General features: G+C 38.0%; 1 protein-coding gene across 3 annotated transcripts in view; it reads right to left on the bottom strand.

The window, feature by feature from the left end:
- CAAP1 (caspase activity and apoptosis inhibitor 1) overlaps positions 1-21087 on the bottom strand; it is a 74146-nt gene extending 53059 nt beyond the window's left edge. The window contains exons 1-4 of one of the 3 annotated variants that reach the window (XM_061425119.1): positions 21021-21087; positions 14605-14805; positions 13112-13196; positions 12100-12175 (exon numbers count right to left, since the gene is read on the bottom strand). In XM_061425119.1, coding sequence (XP_061281103.1) covers positions 12100-12175; positions 13112-13196; positions 14605-14673 — 230 coding nt within the window. In that variant the 5' untranslated portion in view covers positions 14674-14805; positions 21021-21087. Of the gene's footprint in view, positions 1-12099; positions 12176-13111; positions 13197-14604; positions 14806-17745; positions 18246-18287; positions 18716-21020 lie in introns of those variants that run through there. The other 2 variants (XM_061425116.1, XM_061425118.1) reach the window with 2 other exon arrangements.
- Positions 21088-25198: the final 4111 nt, after the last annotated feature.

Raw genomic sequence — 25198 nt, 5'->3', positions numbered from 1 at the left:
GAGAAGAAAAAATATATATACACTTATACATTTGTAAATGTGCAGAACATCTTGGGGAGGATATACAAGAAACTGGTTTATTGTGGCTGCCTATAGGAAGGCATTCAGAATGGGAAACAGGAAAAAGACTGAGACTAATTTTCACTGAATACTTTTAAAAATTATACTATGTACATGTGCATGTATTTACCATTCGAATAAACAAGCTGTTAAATTACAGACACAAGACACATGGCTATGTGGGAAAACGTCCTTATTCTCTGAAATTTCAAACATAAACATTTAGAATCAATTTACTTTACAGTACTTCAAGAAAACAGATGAAACAAATATGAAAAGTGGTAATAATTGTTATATCTAGGCAATAGTTATTCATTATACTAGTCTCTCTACTTTTCTAGATAGATGACACTTTTCATAATAAAAGAGTAAAAATAATCTAATACAGTGAAATCACTTTTTTCTAACTCAGGTGGTATCACTTTACTGGAAAAGAAAAAATTTACACAGGGAAACACTTAAAAGTTATATATATAATTTAAGCATCTTAAATGCATCTTCATTCACCGATCTTTGGAAAGAATCCACAGAAAAGAGTTCAGGCTCATCCTACTCACATAAGCCATTGTCTACATCTCTACTTTTGGCTTAGTTAAAACAGAAAACTCTGAATGCAGAAAAGATAACCCTTTATATATATATATACACACATACACACAATGCCACTCAAACTTTTACTGCTGTTATCCCACAGCTAACAACAACTGTACTTTGAGTTTTTCCAAAGCATTCAATGTGATCAACTGATCTTTTCATACTGCTATTTCGTCAGTTTTTATATTTAACCATATTATAAAATTACAGTAATTGTATTGGAAATAAATACGAGTGACCCTTGGTAAGTAAAACCTTCAAATGGTGGGAAAAGTGCACTGGCATAAAGAACAGGAATTAACAAACCAGTTTAGTGCACTGAACGTAAGTGGATTTATTTTTCAAGTGAATGGAAAAGACAATTAACACAAACAATTAGGTAAGTGATTAAGAAAATCTTAAATTTTTTAAAAAAGTGATAAGGAAAAGAGCAGAGAATAGAAAACTACTTGCTTACATCTAATCCAGTGCTTGAGCAGCAAGATGAGGCACTAAAATGACTGATGAAAAAACAACAGATATAGTTTAAAAATTAGGTTTCTGTAACACAAAGAATACAATTTTTTTGTGTGTAGACAGTTACAAAATCAGAAATGCTTCCAAAGACCCTCAAAATTCCCCAATGGAAAACACAGTTACAATTCAAGCTTATCTAAGACCTCTGAGAAGCTCAGGCCTTCCTATTCCAAGGAATATATATAAAGATTTCAGAGAGGTGTCCATCTGCTAAATATTTAAAAAGAACTGGGTCAAGATTTGCTTCAAAGTTATCAAGTTGGCAGAAGTTGAAAGGAGGAGGTTTCCAATAATATGGGAGGGAACATACTGAATAATAAGTATTCAAGGTAGAGTTAAATAAACAAATAGTTAAACAAGCATTACAAAACAACTTCATACATTCCAGAGTGGGTTATGTGAGTTTGATGAATCACAGGTCAATTTCTGAAGGTATTATTCCTAATAAGGCTTGGTCTTGGGTTTACTTGATGCCTTTTTTGTATCCATTGATAAAAATGCTCACTTAATCACATACTGTAGATTCATGCTGCCCATTAATTCAATGTTCCAAAGCGCTGTGGGCTTCCTTGGTGGCTCAGACAGTAAAGAATCTGCCTGCAATGTGGGAGACCTGGGTTCGATCTCTGGGTTGGGAAGATCCCCTGGAGAAAGGAAAGACTACACACTCCAGTATTCTGGCCTGGAGAATTCCATGGACTGTATAGTCCATGGGGTAACAAAGAGCTGGACATGACTGAGCCACTTTCACTTTCAGAGCACCATAAACTTTATTCAAATACTTTATCCCATTGAAGCTTAATAACAGTTTATGAAGCAATAGTCTTTTATTCCCAGTAAGTTCAGTTTTATTGACACTTATTGAGAGTCAGTATTTGGCTGAGTACGCCTGCCCCTTGGAAAGTTACTCATACATACATATTCAAGGAATATAAGTGACTTGAATTGGAACAAATTGAACTCTGAGTACTCTAATGACAGTGAGCTGAACCCACAAGACAGCTATACTTCATCAAAAAGGGCATGGATGCTTTCCCCTTACCAAAAACAGAAGAGAAATGAATGTTTTTTTTTAATTCAACCAACAAACAGCATCAGAGTTCTACCACATATCACTACAGGTCCACAATACAAGAGTGGTCATAAACACAATCCTAGTTGTTGTTCAAATTATATGTATAATGGAAAATCTCCTACCCTATCCCTGGTAGCTCAGACAGTAAAGCGTCTGCCTACAATGCAGGAGACCAGGGTTCGATCCCTGGGTCGGGAAGATCCGCTGGAGAAGGCAATGGCAACCCACTCCAGTATTCATGCCTGGAAAATCCCATGGGCCAAGGAGCCTGGTAAGCTACAGTCCATGGGGTGGCAAGGAGTCGGACACGACTGAGCGACTTCATTTCATTTTCAAGACCTGTTTAGAGGAGTATCCTATTTTTTCAAAAAGTTAAGTATCCAGAATTAGAATTCAGTAGCTGAAGTTTAGAATATGCCCATCCTCTGCTAAGCAGCAGTGACTAGAGTTCCAGAACACTCCTCGCAAATCTGCTCTGCAGTATACCTTAAGTTTGAGAAGCTGGGTTTTTAAACTTCTCTGCCTTTCAGAACTGGGATAGCATCTCAACACTGCTTATTACCCATAGAGAAATACAGCTTCATTTCCACTGACATTTCCCTCAATATCATTCACTGAAAGCGTATTAATTTAAAATTCATAAAAGTATTTATGAGAACAATACTAGAACATTGCTAAGATTTCCCTAAAGTGCTTGTATTTTTATTTTTATGTGAAATCACAATCAGCAGCAGCAGAAGCAGAGCTACAATAAAGCTTCTTTTCCAAATGAAGACAGCACTCTGCGTGCAGGCATATTATCTTATTTACTTAAAACAGATGTTCTTGGTAAGCAACTTACAATTGGTAGCATGTGCAACTCTTGTCACAATATCTAAGTTTTAAAACACTGCAAAATTATACATGCTAAGGTTTTACACCATCTCAATACGACATAAAATTGCCCACTTATTCACCTAAGGTGAACAAAAGTGACAATCTCAACCCTCACCTTTCTAAAAATGAAGATATTTAGAAACTATGACTGTCCTATCTTCAGAGTTACTACATCTCATTTCTATTAAAATTGTTATAAGTTAACACTCACTAATTTCAAGTTTTAAAGTAGTGCACTGTCAAAAATTTCTTATAACTACTATTTGTTATACTTTTGAAAGCAAAAAAGAACTATTATAAAAAAAAAAAAGAAAGAGAACTATTGTAAACTATGTATGAGTAAGCAATCAAAATCTCAAAAAGCAGCAGAAATCAAGAGAGTTTGGGGGAAAAAAACATGTATTTGAAAGCTGACCTTAGAATATAACAAACATACAAAGCTGTTTGTTTTATAAACATATGAATCATATAAAACTGAAAATCTCATTTTAAATTTTTTTAAATTGTGCAAAAACATCTGTGTATACTGAATTTTCAAACTTTAATGGTTTATGAGAAAATTCACATAAAGCATATTAAATACCATATATATATATATATACACCTCATACTTAAAGTTGTCATTTTACAGCTTCTTAGACAATCCTAAGAATCCTTAATACTATCTCCTTTGCCATAAGCATGATAACAAAAGCACATAAGTTACTCATTAAAAGAAAATACCAAAATTTCCATGCGCTTTTAATAATAAAGACTGCTTTATCCAGATCTATTTAAAGTTCTTTGTGTTCATCAAAACAGGGATAAAGAGGTAAAGGTATGTGTCCCAGGTGATAAGACCCTGAAAAACTGACAGAACTGGTTCCAAGGCAAACCTTTGGCCTTTATGCATTTTCCCTTGAGCCAGAGCTTGCTTTTCTAGACATTCTGTACTTTAAACTTACAGGCAAATGTAGTACTATGTGGCACAGTGAAACATACACATGCCACACAAAAAGAGAGTACCTACGTTCAGCTCTAAGTTTTTTTTTTTTGCTCCCCTCAGGCAAAGCTGATCTGACTTTTGAGCAATTCAAAAATCCAAATTTTGGTTAACTATCACCTGATTTTTAAATGCTGGAAACCATTTGAAACTTTAAATATTTAAATTTTGAGTAAACTATCTCTATGACTATAGGCAACAATCTGTAACTCTGGCTTTATGTCAAATACCTTGCATTGGTTTTCTATTGCCTCTGTTACAAATTACAGAGGCAATAGTGGCTTAACACAACATACCTTACATTACTTATAGTTCTGGAGGTCAGAAATCCCAAGTGAGTCTTGGGACACTACCATCAAGGTAGTGCTGCATTTCTTCTGGAGGTTCCAAGGGAGAATTCATCTCCTTGTCTTTTCCAGGTTAAGATTACCTGCATTCTTTAGCTTTTGGCTCCTTCCTCCATCTTCAAAGTACGTCACTCCAATCTCTGGGCCTCCATCATCCCATCTTTTTAGCTGCCTTTGACCAGTTAATTACTTTCTACCACTCATGTTGCGTGTGTGTGGCTTTTTGTTTTTTCCTAGTCTTACTGCATTTGCTTGAACCTTCAAGAAATGTTGAAAACGAATGGTCTTGTCTGATTCCTCATTTTAGTTCACCAAGTGGTTAAGTCTAATCAAATGGTCATTACTGTATCTGAATAGTTTTATATATCTTTTTTACCTATAGCTTATATTAGAAATGACTGCTGGGTATTATCAAAGGCATTTTTAGCATCTACTTATCTGAACTTTTCTCCTTTAATTTACTGAAATGAATTACACTAAAAGACTTTCTAATTAAGTCTTCTATAAATTCCTAGAGTAAATCGTATTCACTAATATACTGCTGGATTCTATATGCTAATGTTGTACTTAGAATTTTTGCATCTATATTCACAAGTGAGAAGGCCTATAATCCGCCCACATTTTTCTTGACACTATGTATGAAATTTGCAATATTAAAACTATGGAGAAGTCATAAAGTAAACTGAAGATCTTTTCATCTTTTTCTAGGGCTCGGACTAATTTAAATAGCATAGGTGTAATCTATTTGAAATTAATAACATTATTGAACATTTTATTAGATATAAACACGTTACAAGTATTGAGTCTTGTAAATAATGCTGTGGATTCATCTTGTCTTTTTCAACAGATCTCTATTCACCTTTCTAATTTCTTGGTTGTTAATCTCTTCAGGTTTTCCACTTTAGGGAGAAGTTAATTTGGTTAATGTGTATTTTGATAGAATATCCATTTGCAAGCTTCAAATTTGTTTATACAATGCTGCATGCAGTTTCTATTCTTTCAAACTCATAAAATGCATGACTCTCTTCCTTCCTCACTAATCTCGATTTTAACTGCTCTCCACTTATTTCCTTAATCAGATCTAAGAAGAATTCATCTTATTTTCTTGCCTTTACAAAAATCAAGTTTATAAATTTATTTATCCTTTTATTTTCTATGTCTTTAGTTTTAATGTTTACCTCTGTTATTCTACTTTCTTTTGGTTTGTTATTTTTTAAGTTCCTTTAAGATGTGAACTAAGTTCCTGGACTATTCATTAAGCTTTTATCTATCTACATCTTCTCTTTAAACTCAGCTTTCAGACGTCCCTGCTGGTCTATTGATTTAAGAATCCACCTTGCAATGCAGGGGGTGTAGGTTCAATCCCTGATCTGAGAACTAAAATGCCACATGTCGCAGGGCAACTAAGCAGGTGTGCCACAACCAGAGTAGCCCACGCACCTGCAGCTTCTGATCCCACATGCCCTAGAGCCCGTGTGCCACCAGAGAAGTCTGTGCCCCAATCAGAGAAAGCCCGCGTGACGCAGCGAAGACTCAGCACAGCCAAAACCAAAACAAAAAACAACAAACCCAGAGTAAACAAAAAGAAAACTCAACTTTGTAATATTAACAATCAAACATAACACATGAATTCCACTGGATTCTGGATCAAAATCAACCAGGTAATTAATTAAAAAAATAAATATGCTATAAATTTATTTTAGCAATTGGGCAAATTTTATATGAACAATGTATTAAATGATATTATTTGAAATACTGATTATTTCTGATGATTGGCCTTATTTTTAAGAAGTGCACACTGAATTGTTTAGGCATGAAATGTTATGACATCTGCAACTTAGTTTTTAATAGGTTATGAACTGAACTATTTCCTCACAAAAAATTCGTGTGTGAAACCCTAACTCTAGTAGCTGAGAATGTGACCATTTTAGAAATAGAGCCTTTAAAAAGCTAATTTAAGTTAAAGTAAGTCCAATAACCTTAGATATGCAGATACCACCAACCTTATAGCAGAAAGCAAAGAAAAACTAAAGAGCCTCTTGATGAAAGTGAAAGAGGAGAGTGAAAAAGCTGGCTTAAAACTCAATACTCAAAAAATGAAGATCATGGCATCTGGTCTCATCACTTCATTGCAAATAGATGGGGAAACAATGGAAACAGTGACAGACTTTATTTTCTTGGGCTCCAAAATCACTGCAGATGGTGATTGCAGCCATGAAATTAAAAGATACTCGCTCCTTGGAAGAAATGTTATGACAAACCTAGACTGCATATTAAAAAGCAGAGACATCACTTTGCCAACAAAGGTCCGTCTGGTGAAAGCTAATGGTTTTTCCAGTAGTCACGTATACATATGAGAGCTGAACCATAAAGAAAGCTTGAGTACTGAAGAATTGATGCTTTTGAACTATGGTGTTGGAGAAGACTCTTGAGAGTCCCTGGGACTGCAACGAGATAAAACCAGTCAATCCTAAAGGAAATTAGTCCTGAATATTCATTGGAAGGACTAATGCTAAAGCTGAGAGTCCAATACTTTGGCCACCTGATGCAAAGAACTTACTGCTTGGAAAAGACCCTGATGCTGGGAAAGACTGAAAGCAGGAGAAGAAGGGGATGACAGAGGAAGAGATGGTTGGATGACATCACCAACTCAACGGACATGAGGTTGAGCAAGCTCCAGGAGTTGGTGATGGACAGGAAAGCCTGGCCTGTTGCAGTCCATGGGATTGGAAAGAGTCAGACACGACTGAGGGACTGAACTGAATGGACTGAAGGCCATAATGGTGGGCCCTAACCCAGTGTGACTGGTGACCTTAGAAGGGGAGAATAGCACACAGGGAGAGACAACAGGGAAACACACAAGGGAAGTCAATCAAGTGAAAAGGCAGCAAGAGGGTGGCCATATGCAAGTCAAGGGGAGAGGCTTCAGAGAAAAGAACCCTGTCAGTTCCCTGATCTTGGACTTTCATCCTCCAGAACAGTGAGAAAATAAGTTTCTGCTGTTTAACCCAGCCAGTCTATGGTACTCTGTTCTGGCAGCTCTAGCAACCTAATACAAATGGTTCCTGGGGAAAAGGGATAAATATAAGGAGAAAGAGAAAGTAAAACTGGAAAGATCTTACTGTTGCTGAATCTAGGTAGAAAGTATATGGATCTTTAGCATATCATTCTTTCAATTTTACATAAGTTTAAAGTTCTCCAAAATATGTTTGAAGTTTTCCAAAATAAAAAGTTCAGGGGAAAAATTTCACCAGGAAATTCACACATGTACACACATATAATACTTATAAGTTTGTATTTGTCTGCTAGAGCTGTCATAACAAAACACCAAGACTGGCTGGCTTAAGCAATAAAAATGTATTTCTCACAGTTCTGCAAGGTGGAAGTTGAAGATCAAGGTGTCTGCAGGGTTGGTTTCCTCTGAGGCCTCTCCTTGACTTGCAGACAGCTTTAACATGGCTCTGCTCTGTGTGTGCCCAGCCCTGGTGTCTCTCAGTGCACTCAAATTTCCTTTTCTTGTAAGGACACCAATCAGACTGGACTGACTTAATAACTTCTTTGGGCTTCCCAGGTGGCTCAGTGGTAAAGAATTTACCTGCCAAGCAGGAGACACAGGTTCAGTCCTTGGGTGGGGAAGATCCCCTGGAGAAGGAAACCCATTCCCATATTCTTGTCTGGAGAATCCCATGGACAGAGGAGCCTGGTGAGCTATATAGTCCATGGGGTTGGAAAAGAATGAGAGATGACTCAGTGACTAAACAACAAACAAATCACCTGTTTAAAGACCTTATTCCAAATGAGATTATGTTCTGAAGTGCTAAGGGTTAGGGACTTCCTTGTATGAATTTTGGAGGGACACAATTCAGCTCATAACCAGATTGTTATCCTTCTCCTTACAGTCTTATGTCTTTAAATAAAGAATGTTAATTCTATCATTTCTTCAATTTTTTTCTAGCTATTTATTTCTCTTTCCAGGATGTCTAGTATGTTCAAGATAGGTCTAAAACTGTCTTCCAGCTGACCATGTATAAGCAGGTAACCAAGTTTACATAAGGATTTACACTTTCTGTGTGTGGTTTCTCTCTGCTTTTCTGTATTTATTTATTCAATTTAATTTCTTAGCACAATGATGTAGCCTCCAGTCATGGCTAATCTCTTTATCAATTTGTCTCCTAAATTTAGGAATTCAGAATTGAGTTCCTGAAACTACATCTGTGTTCTAACTCTACTTCTTTGAGAGTTATCGTTAGTTTGCTAAAGTTTCCTTTCCTACTGCCTATTAATCATGTGTTCCACAGAAGCTACCTGTTCAATGTATTCAGCCTTATTTTCCTCTCCCAAATTGCTGAATTCCTTGAAGGTTCTTGCCTACTCATAACTGTTCCCTCAGCATCCAGACCAGTCAGACTACTGTTATCTATTAGAGTAAAAAACCAGCAGGTAATAAAAAACATGAAAAATTTCAGCACCAAGTACCAAACATGTTAACTAACTTAATAGTCTGCTGAAGCCCTGGAATTAAGCTTATATGAGCGTGCCCACCAGGTTCAGTTCAACTCAACAGAAATTAACAGGACTGAACTGACCTCTGAGCACAGAGCAAGCGGCAAGTTGTCATGTCAGCAATGTGGGCTAAGGCCAACATTCTCCCACGTTATTTCCCTGTCCTACCTTCACTGTTTCACAGTGCAGTGTATTGCCCTATTCATAACTAGTAACGAAACGGTAAAAATTTCTTAAAAATAACAAACAAGTTACATTAGTGTTGCTCAGCCATGTCTGACTCTTTGTGACCACATGCATCATGGCCCGCCAGCCTCCTCTGTTCATGGAATTCTCCAGGCAAGAATACTAAAGCAGATTGCCATTTCCTACTCTAGGGGATCTTCCTGACCCAGGGATTAAACCTGCATCTCCTGCACTGGTAGGTGGATTCTTTACCACTCCACTACCATTTATCCCAATAATCCTATTGGGGCCAAGTATTACCCATATTTTACAAATGTACAAAGTGATTTTAGAGAAGGTTAAGTGTTTTAAAGCCAGGTCCATTTACATGAACACTTATAGTCTCTTAATAACTAACATTCCTTCTACTTCCACATTCATTTGTGTGATCTCAGGCACGTAAATCTTTCTAGGCCTTATCTGTCCATCTGTAAAATGATGATACTAATACCACCTAACTCACAAGGCTAGTATACAAACCCAATGAGTGAATGAAGCAAGTAAAGTGATTAGAACAGGGTCTGGCATACAGTGCTCTTAATATTATTATTTATTTGGCATCCTGTAGCTACAAATTGGAGAAGGAAATGGCAACCCACTCCAGTGTTCTTGCCTGGAGAATCCCAGGGATGGGGGAGCCTGGTGGGCTGCTGTCTATGGGGTCGCACAGAGTCGGACACGACTGAAGTGACTTAGCAGCAGCAGCTTACAAATATGATTTTTTTTAAAGCCTATATACTCAAATAACTCAGAAGAATTTCAATGATCTGACACTTATCAGGTCTACAAGTGGCTACAATGACAATTTTGAGTAATATTTCTGATTGCTTAACCTACTCACTGCAGCATTTAAAAGCTAACATGACCCGTCTCATGGTAACATTGTCTCATGGTAACAGTGTAAAACTCGGTTCTCCACAACAGTCACTTTGAATCTAATCACCTTTTTTTTTTTTCATTAGAAAAGTTCAGAAGTCAAATACTGTACTTTGTTGTAATTTTTAAAAAAGAAACAAATTTCTAATCTAATTAGATATCCATTAAACAGTTCTAACAGTAGAAAAGTAGCAGTAGTGTTCAGGTGTGAACAAAAAAGGACTTAACCTTGAAAACATTGGATAACTTCAAAAATTGGATAAACACATTTAAACAAAGGCAAAACAAAAGTAATCAAGCAAAAGCTGATGCTCTGTAAAAAGCATCAAGAAAGAAGATGATTAATTTAGATTATTTAAGAAACTAAAATGTAAAACTAAAAGTGACAGGCTTAAACTATCTAAACCAGACAAGTATATATATAAGCAATTTAAAGCTACATATTTTGAAGAAAGGAGAAGGAAATGCCACCCCACTCCAGTACTCTTGCCTAGAAAATCCCATGGACAGAGGAGCCTGGTAGGCTACAGTCCACGGGGTCACAAAGAGTCGGACACGACCGAGCAACTTCACTTTCACTTTCACCCTGGCTGAGATCTTCCCTGTAGCTCAGATGGTAAAGAATCTGCCTGCAATGCAGGAGACCTGGGTTCGATCCCTGGATCAGGAAGATCCTCTGGAGAAGGGACTGGCAATCCACTCCAGTATTCTTGCCTGGAGAATCGCAGGGATAGAGAAGCCTGAGGGGCTACAGTTCGTGGGGTCACAAAGAGTCGAACACGACTAAGCAACTAACCCACCCACCCACATTTTGAAGAAAAGTCAGTAGCAAGACTGTAGAAATGTGTACACTTTATACTTTGTGGGAAAGTGTAAATCATCCTATGACATTCCAAGGCAAGATGAATGTGATGACCAAAAATCTACTGATTATGAGGCAGCCAAGATACAATGATTTCTTCAGTGCTTCAGTATAAGTAGGTTAGCTGATGCTCTCTATAGTTATAATATGAAATTAAATTGTTGTCTTCCAGTGATACTTACCCAATAGCACTGTATTAGAAATAAAAATATACTCAGGTTTCAGGTTAAATATGTGCTACTGATTTATGTTACTATCTCTGGTTATGTTTTTATTTGGGCTACTGCCTATAGCCAAACTGCAAACAGAGATGCAAGTCAGTCTTTGGTGATGACCAAAAACAAAGTATTTTAGTCAAAAATCAGAACACATGATAAAATTAGTGGGTGAAAGTTTAATGAGCCCATGGCAGAGCAGAATAGCCTAGAAAATTAGCATGTCACTTCATTAGTTGGCATTCCAAAACTTCAGCTATATTCCATCATCACAATAATCAAATTAAATGTACCTATATCAAACAAAGAACTGACTCATTGGGAAAGACCCTGATGCTGGGCAAGATTGAAGGCAGGAGAAGAAGGGGACGACAGAGGATGAGATGGTTGGATGGCATCACTGACTTGATGGACATGAGTTTGAGCAAGCTTCGGGAGTTGGTGATGGACAGGGAAACCTGGCGTGCTGCAGTCCATGGGGTCGCAAAGAGTTGACCACCACTGAGTAACTGAACTGACTGAACAGACATCAAATGAACCAGCTGACTATCTGATCCATGAAAAGAAGCTATTATTACCAAACATCAAGAGGTATGTAGAAGAATTCAGTGAGATAAAGTCTTCTATACTACTAACATGTTTGTTACAGTAAGTACTTAATAAACAGTGGGTATCAGTAGTAGTATACATATTCAAATTCCAAATGAGAGATGTGATTCTGCTTCAGTGTGGGCACTGTTATAGTCCTATTACTGAGTAGTAGTTTAATAAAATTATCTTAATCCTGAAAGCAATTAATTCTATCCTCACATCAAAAGGACCAATCACTACAAGTAAAAAAAATCAATCTAACATTGTTGAATCTCTTTATATAACTATAGCATAGAAAAACAATCACATTCTTGAGGTAAGAAATCACCAGAGATAACAAAGGAATTCTGAAATTACAATGAATGCTTTTAACTTACTGATTAACTACATCAGACACCATCTTAGAGCCATCATCTGCTTCTTCTTCCATTTCAGAGTCCATACCATTGTCACCTTGTGAATGACATTAAAAAAAAAAAAATTGAAAACACGCTTATAAGACAAAAAGTCAGAGCAACTTATCATTATACAGAAAGTTTCATCTATAAAGGGACAGATTAAGAAACCTGACAGTTGTTCAAAGATGACAGTTTTAATTCTTATATTTAAAATGCCTTTTTAGGTATCTGTCCTATTTATCTATTCTATAAATGCATAAAATGTATAGAAATGAGAATGTGTGTGTGTGTGCATATATATATATATATATACTTACAGACTATACACACATGTACACATCTTTTACCAGTTACAGATTTCATTAAACCATTTTACACTTTAAAAAGATGTTATCTCTAGAAATTGAAAGTCTCCATTTTTTTGTTCCTTCTCTTGTAACGCTGATAGTAAAATCCTTGTAGAGTCAAAAAAAAAAAAAAAACAGCTTAAAAATTCAAAATTCTACAGGTACTGTATTGCAAAGAAGAGTCTTACTTTAGGCAGACAGACAAATGTCAGGAATTTGCAAGAAATTATTCTAACTCTGTATTTGGCTCTTATTAGAGCAGAAATGGTATTCAATGGATAGTTTGAAGCAGTGAGAAAGCAAAAAACTCAAAAATATCTTAAGAGAAGTCTTTGCCTTCTTTAATAATTTTTCTTCCTCTATAATTTTTTATAGAATTTTGGATAAACTTTTTTCTTTTTCACACAAATTTAAATGTTCTTACCTACATAACTGATTTGGAAAAACCACACATACATCAAAAAGTCCATTCCTGAGATGCTATTCTACGATATAAACTATAATTTTCTATAAAGAGAAGTAAAAATATTAATTAATGACTAAGAATAAAGCTGAAGTCAAGTAAAAATACCTCATGATTTATGCTAAATATAGTATTAACTACCTATACTAAGTTACCAGAAGGTAGAAATATGCATTCTTACCCTCAAGAATCTTCAAAATTTTTTTTTCAGACAGGAGCTCTAGCTGTTCCTGGCAAAGTCTTTTAATTTCTTCTATTGAACAGTTCTAAAGAAAATGATATTTTAAACAGTGCATTTATATAATACAGCACCAAAGTAAACTAGAAAATAGCAAGCATTTAAAAAAAAAGTCTTGCTTAGCAAAGTTGTGCAGTCAAACAAATGAAGTCACATAAATCTTTTTTATGGGATAAAATCTGAAGACCTGCCAGTTAACATGCAAACATTATAATTTATAGTTTTAATTGGAATATATAAAGTCATGTTAACTATGAAAGAACAAACTAAAGAGTGAGCCAGGTGCCCAGATATTGTTAATAGTAGCCTATTTCAGTTCAGTTCAGTCGCTCAGTCGTGTCCGACTCTTTGCGACCCCATAAGCCACAGCATGCCAGGCCTCCCTGTCCATCACCAACTCCCGGAGTTAACCCAAACCCATGTCCATTGAGTCGGTGATGTCATCCAACAATCTCATCCTTTGTCGTCCCCTTCTCCTCCTGCCCTCAATCTTTCCTAGCATCAGGGTCTTTTCAAATGAGTCGGCTCTTCACATCAGGTGGCCAAAGTATTGGAGTTTCAGCTTCAGTATCAGTCCTTCCAATGAATATTCAGGACTGATTTCCTTTAGGATGGACTGGATGGATCTCCTTGCAGTCCAAGGGACTCTCAAGAGTCTTCTCCTATTTATGTTAGGTGAATACCACTAAAGGCTTAAATATTCTAGCCCTGGCTCCATTCATCTTAGATATATATGCTGTTGGGTTTAACTTGCCCAAGTCTTTTTTCCATATCAGTAAAATTACAACACCACATACGTTTCTGAGTAATTTTTAGAAATAAACATCCAAAAATATTTAAGAATTTAATGAAATACAGGCTATTACCAACTATCATTGCATACTGTGGTCTTCCCTGATGACTCAGTTGGTAAAGAGTCTGCCTGCAACATGGAAGACCCAGGGTTCAATCCCTGGATCAGTAAGATCCCCTGGAGAAGGAAATGGCAACCCACTCCAGTATTCTTGCCTGGAGAATTCCATGGAGAGAGGAGCCTGATGGGCTACAGTCCATGGGGTCACAAAGAGTCTGACATGAGAGTGACTAACACTTTCACTTTCTTTCTTTATTACATACTGTTACACAGCAGTATACTCCTTAAAGCAAAAGAATCAGTGTATATCTAATCTAGTTACTTAAATTGCCAATATTTAATAGAATTATTCCCAGAAGGTCAAAAAATTCCTTACCTAAATATAGTAAAGTGTCCCATTTCTTTCTGGCAAATTTTTCAATACACAAAGCCATTATGGTTCTGCAAAATCCCTGTATCTTTTTGAAGTAGCTTAGTTGAAAACATACAATTATAATTTCCATTAAGTAAAATGACTGCTACAAAGAAAGTTTTTGTATATTTCTATATAGTGGAGAACCTGGTAATCTATGTCATGAAGTACCTTTAACACATCAGGAAGCATCTTCTGTAACTTCTTCTCTCCTATGATACAGAAACACTGCCGAAGCATTTCTTTTTTGTCTGATATATAGAAACTAACTGGTTTTAATGCCACAGTCAGGTCTAATCCACCTTCTTCAAGGTCACTGTGCTCTGCCAAAAATAACTCTTTCTCCAGAGGTGGCAAAAGATATTTGGCCTCCTAAAATTAAAAGACATAAAGAACCATTAAACAATAAAAATATGTCTATAACATCATACATCATTTAATAAAATCTTTATTAAACATCTTCAAATTCTTTGGTTGCATAAATCAGTTATTTAAAACCATAGAAAAGACTATTTAATTGCTCAGTATTCTTTGACATTACTCTCCAGGCTGTAATTATCAGCAAATTGATAAAAAGTGAAGAGTATCTTACGACACACAAATGAAAATATACTCAATATTGAATAGTTTTCTATAATTTCAGACTTCTGAAGAATATAATACTCCTCCAGTAGACCATTCACCCAAGAATTTTATGTATGTGTGGTCATTCTTAATTCTTAAAAAGAAACAGGATAGCAGCAAAATGTTACAAATCACATACATAATAAAGTACCACTGCTTACCAGAGCTACTGTCATTTTTAAAACTGTTAAATATCCAATCATATTCAAAGCAGGCAAGTAATTTAAGACAATTCAATCAACTTTGCCTCCTATTTTCCAAATCTATCCAGTCTCTCAAGTCTACTGCCAGAATGCTGAGCCAAGGCAACATCCTTTTTGCCTAGACTACCTCCAGGTGGCATGAGTGGTAAAGAATCTGCCTGCCGAGAGATGCAGGTTCTATCCCTGGATGAAGAAGATTCCCCTGGAGTAGGAAATGGCAAACCACTCCCGTATTCTTGCCTGGAGAAACCTATGCACAGAGGAGCCTGGTGGGTTACAGTCCATGGCCACAAAGAGTCAGACAGGACTGAGTGACTGAGTTCACACACACTGGACTCTACATCTAATCAAAGGTTTCGCCAATCTGTTTTGTATACTGTCACCAAAATGGATTTTATAAAATGCATACATAATCATCCTCTCTATTTGTAAGACTTCCCAATGAAGCACTTCTCATAAAAGTACAGTTTAGTTCTGTATGCAAATGCTTACACAATCCTTATTACTGGTCTTCTCATAATAATAGAGTACTAAAAACATACAAACTATTTAAGATAAGAATGGTGATATCCAAAAATGAAGTCAAATGATGCTTGCTCCTTAGAAGAAAAGCTATGACAAACCTAGACAGCATATTAAAAAGCAGAGACATCACTTTGTCCACAAAGGTCCGTCTAGTCAAAGCTATGGTTTTTCCAGTAGTCACGTATGCATGTGAGAGCTGGACCATAAAGAAAGCTGAGCAATGAAGAATTGATGCTTTTGAGCTACGGTGTTGGAGAAGACTCTGTAGAGTTCCTTGGATTGCAAGGAGATCCAACCAGTCAATCCTGAAGGAAATCAGTCCCAAATATTCATTTGAAGGACTGATGCTGAAGCTGAAACTCCAATACTTTGGCCACTTGAAGTGAAGAACTGACTCACTGGAAAAGACCCTGACGCTGGGAAAAATTGAAGGCAGGAGGAGAAGGGGATGACAGAGGATGAGACAGTTGGATGGCATCACCGACTTGATGGACATGAGTTTGAGCAAGCTCTGGGAGTTGGTGATGGAAAGGTAAGCCTAGCATGCTGCAGTCCATGGGGTCACAAAGAGTCAGACACAACTGAGTGATTGAACTGAACTGATCCACAACTAAATCTAGAAGGAATACAAAAACTGAATATATTTATAACTATCTAAGAAAGTGGGGGAGAAAAAAAGGTGAGAGGCGTTAAGGAAAAACACACTACCCCTAGAAAAATCCACCAGACCCAAACAGCTGTATGGTCCAACAGTCAAGTACAACCTTGAGAGAAAGATATAAACTACTCTGGAATACATGAAAAAAAAAAAAGTTAAGTTTTCCCAACTCAATCCATAGCCCAATACTAAAACAAAACAGGGTAACTACAAAAATAAAAACCATAATCTGATTTAACTTAACATAAACACAAACGTATTTAATAAAAATACTGAATTATATAGTCAAGTACAACAACCAAATCAACAAATCAAATAGGATTTATCTCAAAAATCAAGGACAATTTATCAATAAAATTACATCAGATTAAAGAAAGAAAACTGTATGACCCCTCAACAGAATGCCCCAAAGGTATATGATAAAACTCCACAAAATCTCAGAAAAACCAGAAATTAAAAATTTCCTTAACTTGATCAGATATCTTTCAGAACCTATGACAAATAGATTTACTGGTATAAAATTAAAACTGTTTCTACTACAAAAAGGAATGGGAAAAGAATGCCTGCTATGAATGCCTGCGTTCAACACTACACTAAAAGATTGAAAAAAAAAAAGAAAAAAGCCTTAGATAATGAAAAATAACAAAAAATAAGAAATATCAAGGCTGACGAGTTAATGAAGGGGCTGAGTATCAAACAATTAATGAGGAAGCATAAAGAAAGCCTTCCATTTCCCATCATTTGTGTTGTATATATTTAAAGCATACAGTCCTGCAACTGATTTTTATGTGTGTTTTTATTTTTTTCCTGCATCTGTTTTATAACGTGAGCAAACTTTTTTTTTAACAGCAGATTTTGTCAGTTTGAAGGTGCATAAACAGGGGTTTTATTTGTTTTTTTTTTAACTTATTTTAATTGGAAGCTAATTACTTCACAACATTGTGGTTTTTGCCATACATTCACATGAATCAGCCATGGGTGTACATGTGTCCCCATCCTGATCCTCCCTCCCACCTCCCTCCCCATCCCATCCCTCAGGGTCATCCCAGTGCACCAGCCCTGAACACCCTGCATCATGCATGGAACCTGGACTGGCGATCTATTTCATATATGATAATATACACGTTTCAATGCTATTCTCTCAAATCATCCCACCCTCGCCTTCTCCCACAGAGTCCAACAGTCTGTTCTTTACATCTGTGTCTCTTTTGCTGTCTCGCATATAGGGTCATCGTTACCATCTTTCTAAATTCCATAAATACGTGTTAATATACTGTATTGGTGTTTCTCTTTCTGACTTACTTCGCTCTGTATAATAGGCTCCAGTTTCATCCACTTCATTAGAACTGATTCAAATGCATTCCTTTTAATAGCTGAGTAATATTCCGTTGTGTACACATACCACAGTAAAGAGGGCTTTTATAATCAGATATTGGATTCCAATGTAGGTGTTATTAACAAACTGGTAACTACCGGTAAACTTCCTTAATCTCTTTGATCCTCAATTTTCTCATCTTGTATAAAGTAGATGAAGAGAAGTAAAGCGGGGCTTGCAAGGGCACTGAAGGCTGGTTCCTGACCCATACTTTTCAGGGAGACTAAGGTGTGGAAGGAGCTAAAGGCAATCATCAGACGATCAGCAAACCCAGAAATTTTAAGTTCAAGTCGTGGGAGTGTGGGGTTCAAGGGAACTTAGGAACGTGAACTTCAGACACTGGATCCCTAGGACCGCAGCCCTAACAGGAGCGACAGCAGGCTCCGCATCCCGCAGTCATATTCTGCTCTTCGCCCGCTTTCTGAAACCGCGGCCGCTTCGAGAAGCGACGAGAAAGACGCGCACGCACCTGCTGCAGGGAGCCGGAGACGCTAGAAGATGAGTCAGTGCTTCTCCGCTTCCGACGCTCACCGCGCTCCACGCTGCTGCCACCCCAGCAACTGCCGCCGCTCCCACCGCCGGTGACACTTCCACTCACGCTAGTGTTCCCGCAGCAGGTGACGCTCCCGCAACCGCTTGCGCTCCCGCAGCCACTGGTGCTTCCACTGCCACTGCCGCCTACGGCGGGGACCAAGTCCGGCGCCGCGAGGGCCGCCGCCGCCTCCTGACCGCTTCGTTTGCGCCGCTTCTCCCTGGAAGACTTCTTCCCCGTCATGATCCCACTCCAGCAACCATCCGGTGAAAGACGCCGTTTTCTGATAGACCAAAAGCCTCCCGCAGCGGCGAGCTGCAGGAGCTGGCGTCGCAGCTTGACGTCACTTCCGGTCGCGCCGCAAACGTCAAAAGTCGTTTCTGGAGGTAGGGTGGGGGCCAATCAAGCTGCCTCCGCCTACTGCAGAGGTTGGCTGTAGAGTTTGTGGGCGGGTGAGCAGTGTGGGAGGATTTTTGTTGTATGTTTCCATATACAAAGAACCATAGATGGAGCGTTACAATAGCTTTTTGCCTTGTTGATACTGTTTTTCAATCTTTGTCCGTATACAGTACACAGTAAGCTGAAGGTATATTGTTTGATCTTCCGATTTCATTTGTCTTTCAATTTTTGTTTGACTCAACAACAGTGAAGCAAATTTAGGAGAAACTCATTATCATCATCACATGGACAATTTTTTTAAATGTGTTTTAGAAGTTGTACAAGAGCAGTTTCTTGCTGCTTTATTTTTACCCTAACACTACTTTCTAGGCATGATTCCTTTTCACTTCTGAAGGCACTTGGCGCTTTTATTTATCCTTTCTCTATTTAATAGTCAAATACTGGCGTCTTGGTTATTGACCGTCTGGCACATGTCAGAAAAATACCACCGTAAATAACTTAAGAAAAAAATTACATCATTTTGTACCCCCCCAAAAAAATTGTTCAAAAGTTATCGGCACGTTATTTTTCTTCTTTTATGTAATCGAGTTTGTTTGAAAAAGAAGGGCTGAGGCAATTTAAATGTCACCTGAAATCTTTTTAAAAGTAAGTTCTAACATATAAGATTCGTTTTAACTTGGATTCTCAGCTTACAATGTTGAATACTGTTCCACTGATTAGAACGCTGTTTCCTCATCATTGATAGTCTGATGTTGTTTAACCATTTATCTACGAAAATAAGTATATCGACCTTTTAAATGTAAATTAGTTCTTTATGTTGAGCAAAGGGGAGCAGGAATAAAATACTGTTGGCGTATCAGTGCTTCTACCTTTTCTCTCTCCCTTCTTTCCTCATAAACTGCTGTTTCATACTAGTTCTTGGCTTTTTGAAAGGGAGGGAAGCGAGAACAGTTTAGGAGTGAAGGTGACCAGTAAGAGAATCTCAGGCCATTTTTAAAAGGAATTTGAGGCAAGAAGTGTAAAAGAAAAAGAGAAGTGTGTGAGGGCAGCAGTGAAGAGCGAATCTGGGTAGCGCCTCTGGAGATTGTATATTTCTTGCATAGAGTGCATGAGGGACAAGAAAGGGACAAGTGAGTTTTTGAAAATAGATTATGGATCATAGTTTTATGACTGTTAACTTTGAAGGCTGCCCTGTAGGATTTTGGATCTAAACACAAACCTGGTTTTAAAATCAGAGATCAAGGGCTTCCGTGGTGGCACAATGGATAAAAATCTGCCTGACACTGCAGGGGAAACAGATTTGATCCCTGTTCCGGATACATGCCACGGAGCAACTAAGATACAACTACTGAAGCCTGAGCATCCTAGAGCCTGCTTGCCACAGGTAGTGAGCCTGCATGCTCTGGAGCCTGTGCTCCGCCAACTAGAGAAGTCACCACAGTGAGAATACTGTGCCTAAGTAAAGAGTACCCCTCTCTGATGGCAACTAGAGAAAGTCCAAGCAAAGCAATGAAAACCCAGCATAACCAAAAATAAATAAATAAAATATTACTCCATGAGCTATCACCTCACATCAGCCAGAATGACCATCATCAGAAAATCCACAAACAATAAATGGTGGAGAGGATGTGAAGAGAAGGGACCCCTCCTACACTAATGGTGGGAATGTAAACTGTTACAGCTTCTATGGAGAACAGGATGGAGGTTACTTACAACACTAAAAATAGAGCTACCATATAACCCTACAATCCCACTCCTGGGCATGATCCGAAAGAATACATGCACCCCAGTGTTCCCTGCAGCACTGTTTAGAATAACCAAGACATGGAAGCAACCTAAATATCCATCAACAGAGGAATGGATAAAGAAGATGTGGTACACATATACAATGGAATATTACTCAACCATTAAAAAGAATGAAATAATGCCATTTGCAACAAAATGGACCTAGAAATTGTCCTACTGAGTGAAGTAACTCAGAGAAGGAGAAATATCATAGGGCATCCCTTATATGTGGAATCTAAAAAGAAATGATACAAATGAACTTACTTACAAAACAGAAACAGACTCACAGAGAACAAACTTATGGTTGCCAGAAGGAAGGATAGGGGGAAAGGATAGTTAGGGAGTTTGGATAGACATTGCACACTGCTGTATTTAAAACAGATAACTGACAAAGACCTATAACCCATAAAACTCTGCTCAGTGTTGTGTGACGTCCTGGGAGTTGGGGGAAAATGGTTATATATATGGGCTTCTCCAGAGGCTCACCAGTTAAAGAATCTGCCTGCAATGCAGGAAATATAGGAGATGTGGGTTTGATCCCTGGGTCAGGAAGATCCCCTGGAGGAGGGCATGGCAATCCATTCCAGTGTTCTTACCTGGAGAATCCCATGAACTGAGGAGCCTGCCAGGCTACAGTCTATGAAGTCACAAAGAGTCAGACACAACTGAAGCGACTGAGCACACATGCCCACATGGATACATGTGTATGTATGGCTGAGTCCCTTTGCTGTTCACCTGAAACTCTCACAACATTGTTAATCGGCTATGGTGGTGGCCTTGCTATCACCTGTTCTTGGGTGTTGTCCCCTCCTTTTTGACCCCCAGGGAGATTTTCTGTGCATGTGTGAAGTCTCCCTGCCCCAAAGGTGGGAAATGTATGATCTCTTGATCTTTTACTCAAACAGGATTTAGCCCTTCTCTGTTCCTGCCTTGACTGTTATCTCAAAATGTCTTCAAGAGGCAAAATCTGGCTATTTACCCTGTTTCTGTTGTTGTTTCTACTTCAAAGTGCAAGCAGGAGGCTCATTGTAAATATCTAACCTCACCTGCCCCCTTCCTCAGGAAATGTAAACAAGAAGCTAGTTGTGAATATCTAGCCTGGAGCCCATCTATCTCCTGCCTCACGATGGAATTGCCTATGTTGTAGGTCAAAACTGATTGTATGTTGGCATTTTCATATGGTTCAACCCAATATTAAAGAAGTTAAGAGGCCCAGCACTAAATATTGTTGTGAACCTAAAGCTCTGTGAGCAAACTCAGGACTGTTTTTCTGCCCGAAGACAAATACATGGTAGGGTGGACAGAGTGGGATTTATATGCCTTTTTGTAACTACTCTTCAGCAACTCAGTAAGCATGAATCACAGTGGTTGTCTAGGGATAGGATGTGTTAGTGCCGGGGGCAATCAGTACTTCTCTGAAATTTTATAGATTCACTAGGTGAGAAATTTTCTCTATCTTATGTGTGCTTGGTTGCTCAGTCATGTCTGACTCCCTGTGGCCCCATGGACTGTAGCCCACCGAGCTCCTTTGTCCATGAAATTTTCCACGCAAGAATACTGGAGAGCAGGTTTGCATTTCCTCCTCCAGGGAATCATCCCGATCCAGGGATCAAACCCGCTTCTCTTGCATCTCCTGAATTGGCAGGCGGGTTCTTTACCACTAGCACCACCTGGGAAGCCTGTCTTTCATCTGCCAGGTAGCTCAGACATTAAAGAATCCGTGTTTCCATTCTGAATCCTGCTAAGATTAGCAGCTTCTTCCTTTGTAATCTACTGTTTTCCCTACGAGCAACCAAAACTCACTACTGCAGGCTCTTGCTCAGTATCTTCTTCAAAATATTGTTAGTTCTCATAAACAAAAGCCAAGTATTACATATCTTTGTAGTCTCAACATATAATACAGTATCTGACACATGCTAGAGACTCCATGCTTGTTAAACTCTGTATTGAGAAGTGGTGGATCCACACAGAGCTTCTTTCTGTATCACCACTGTAGTAAATTGCATTCATGGCGCCAGGTCTTCACCTCTCTGTAGTTATGCTTTTTCCATGTAATTTGATAGTGTCCTTCTTCCACAACTAGAGACATAATTCCTGCAGAGTGGAATCAGCTATATGACTTACTTAAGCTAAGGGGATGTTAAGCAGATGGGCACCAGAATCTCAACAAAAGCTTGGGCCATTAGGATGGTCCATGCATGTACTTCCACCATCACCTGAAAGTTATATACTCAGACTAGCCCATTGGTCCCAGGAGAAAGATGAGACAAACAGAGCTCAGCTGTTCCAGCTAAGTTGTCAAGTCCAGACTAGGGCAGAGTCATGAATGAGCCTACCCAGGATCAGCCAAACCCCAAACTCCTGGCTAAATTAATGCTGGTAATTTTTGTAATTGTTTTCTGTGCAGTATTACTGTGGGTATAGTTAACCTGTATGCATACTTTCTTCTTGTTCAGTCACTCAGTTGTGTCTGACTCTTTATGACCTCATGGACTGCAGCATGCCAGGCTTCCCTGTCCTTCACTATCTCCTGGAGTTTGCTCAGACTCAAGTCCATTGAGTCAGTGATGGCATCCAACCATCTCACCTTCTTTCTAGACATCCCCTTTCCTTGTGTGAGGTTGACAAAAAAGTTAGTTTGTGTTTTTCCATAAGATGTTGCAGAAAAAGCCGAACGAAATGTTGGGTCAATCACAATATTTTTCTGATAGTTATTAGAAGAGACTTCAAAGCTGATTTGATAGCAAATGAGTCACTATTCAGTGCCACAGCTGTAGAATGGATAGTTGTGGGGGTTAAAAAAATTTTTTTTGGCCATGCTGTGTGGAATGCAGAATCTTAGCTCTCCAACCACTAAACCCATGTCCCCTGCAGGGGAAGCACAGAGTCTCAACCACTGCACTGCCACTTATTTTTATATTCTAACAGATATACCTCTGTATTTCATGGTGAGGTTCTGTAGTATTATAAAGAAGTGTAAGGATACTTGTGTTTAGAGTTCCAACTAACTGCTTTTATGAAAATATCATCAGGACAACACCCCCCACCCCCCACCACCACCTACGTGGGCACATTCTCTCCCTATAGCAATAAAACCTAATATTTTTCTTTACCTTTTGAATATTCTTTGTATATAGCAGTCACTTTCATTGTTAGGAAGATAGTAGGCTTGCTTGGTTATCTTTGAAAGGAATGCTGGGTAAACACATTATATATAGCAGATATTTTACTAGGCTTTTACACAAATACCTTATTATTCTATTCTATGAAATCTCAATGTAGAGATGTGTAAACTGGGACTTAGTTTAAGCAACTTGCCCTAACTTATTAGTAAGTGGTGGAAAAGTCATTGAACTATATGGATTTTTAACTCCAAAGCCAGCACTCTTGCTATATTACACTGCATCTTGGTTGCTTTTACTACTGAAAATTTAAATGATGTAGATGTGAGCAAATATTTCTTGAATTTATTAGTCCCTTTGAAGACACAAGAATGAAAGAAATGTGGCTTGAGGGCTTCAGGCCACCTTTTTCAGTATCAACCTGTATCTATGTATCAGTGTTACATACCACATAACATATCAATGTTACATGTTACCAACCATCACAGTAGCTGTTATGATCAGGCAAAGTGGCTACTCCAAATTGAGATTTTTCTCCATATTGATATCCAGTTTTGTCAATTTATTAAATATGTTTTGTTACTACTGACTTGTCAAATAAAGGTTTACTTGATCTTTTTCAATATCTTCACCTGTAAAAGTAAGATTACTAGCAGTACTTTCCCCATGGGAATAAAGATCTTAGGAACTAGCATAAGGTAATTGCTTGATGAATGCTGTTCAGTTTACTTAAATTTGTCTGTTCTCTGCAACACTGCTTAACTGGTTGGTTTTAAATTCAGTTGCAAACCAATGAGTAAACATTGCTATATCACATGCCTTAAATGTAGAATGATATATTATCTCTATCAGAGCATATCTAATGAAAATATCATTGCCATCTGATTATTACTGATTGTAATGTGTCCAGGAAACCCAAGGGCAAGTTTTAAGTCCCAGGACTTCATCTTAGGCCTAGGACCAATATCAGCCTGCCAACTTTACAGAAGGATGCTGTAAACTTTCTCCTCTAAAACTTCCATTACCTGCTTTATTCTGAAGGCTAGTTTCCTCGGTGACACGCACCAGAGTGGTTTACTTATTGCCCTCAAAGTCAAGATCATGCCTTTCTTAGTATCCCTGGAAAGCAAGCATCCTAAACTTAAACATTAAACAAATAAAATCTGATAACCATTTTGTTTTTCCAAAGGGAAAAATAAAATATTTAAGAACAGGAAAACTTAAAAAAAAAAGAATATTCCCCCATTTTTGTTGAGATGGTAACTAGAATGGTAATGGTACCATTTTTATTCTCTGAACCTGCCTTAGTTAAGGGAAGCAAACATCATTAAGGAAACAGTCATGATGCTATCAAGTAAAAAAAAAAAAACAAAAAACACACACACACACACAAACAAAAAGCAGGTACTCATTACCTCTCAATATTCTTGCCACAATAGTGTAATTTCAGTCTAACCAAGCCTTTGGATTTAGCTTTCCATCTACAGGAAACAGGTGTAGCAAGCAAATTCGAAGAGGGCCACCCAGAGATTGCTTTCCCTG

This window comes from Bos javanicus, chromosome 8 (genome assembly GCF_032452875.1).
Source record: "Bos javanicus breed banteng chromosome 8, ARS-OSU_banteng_1.0, whole genome shotgun sequence".
In the NCBI taxonomy this organism is placed as follows: Eukaryota; Metazoa; Chordata; class Mammalia; order Artiodactyla; family Bovidae; genus Bos; species Bos javanicus.
The sequence above is the reverse complement of the archived record's forward strand: the minus strand, read 5'-3'. Positions and strand labels throughout refer to the sequence as shown.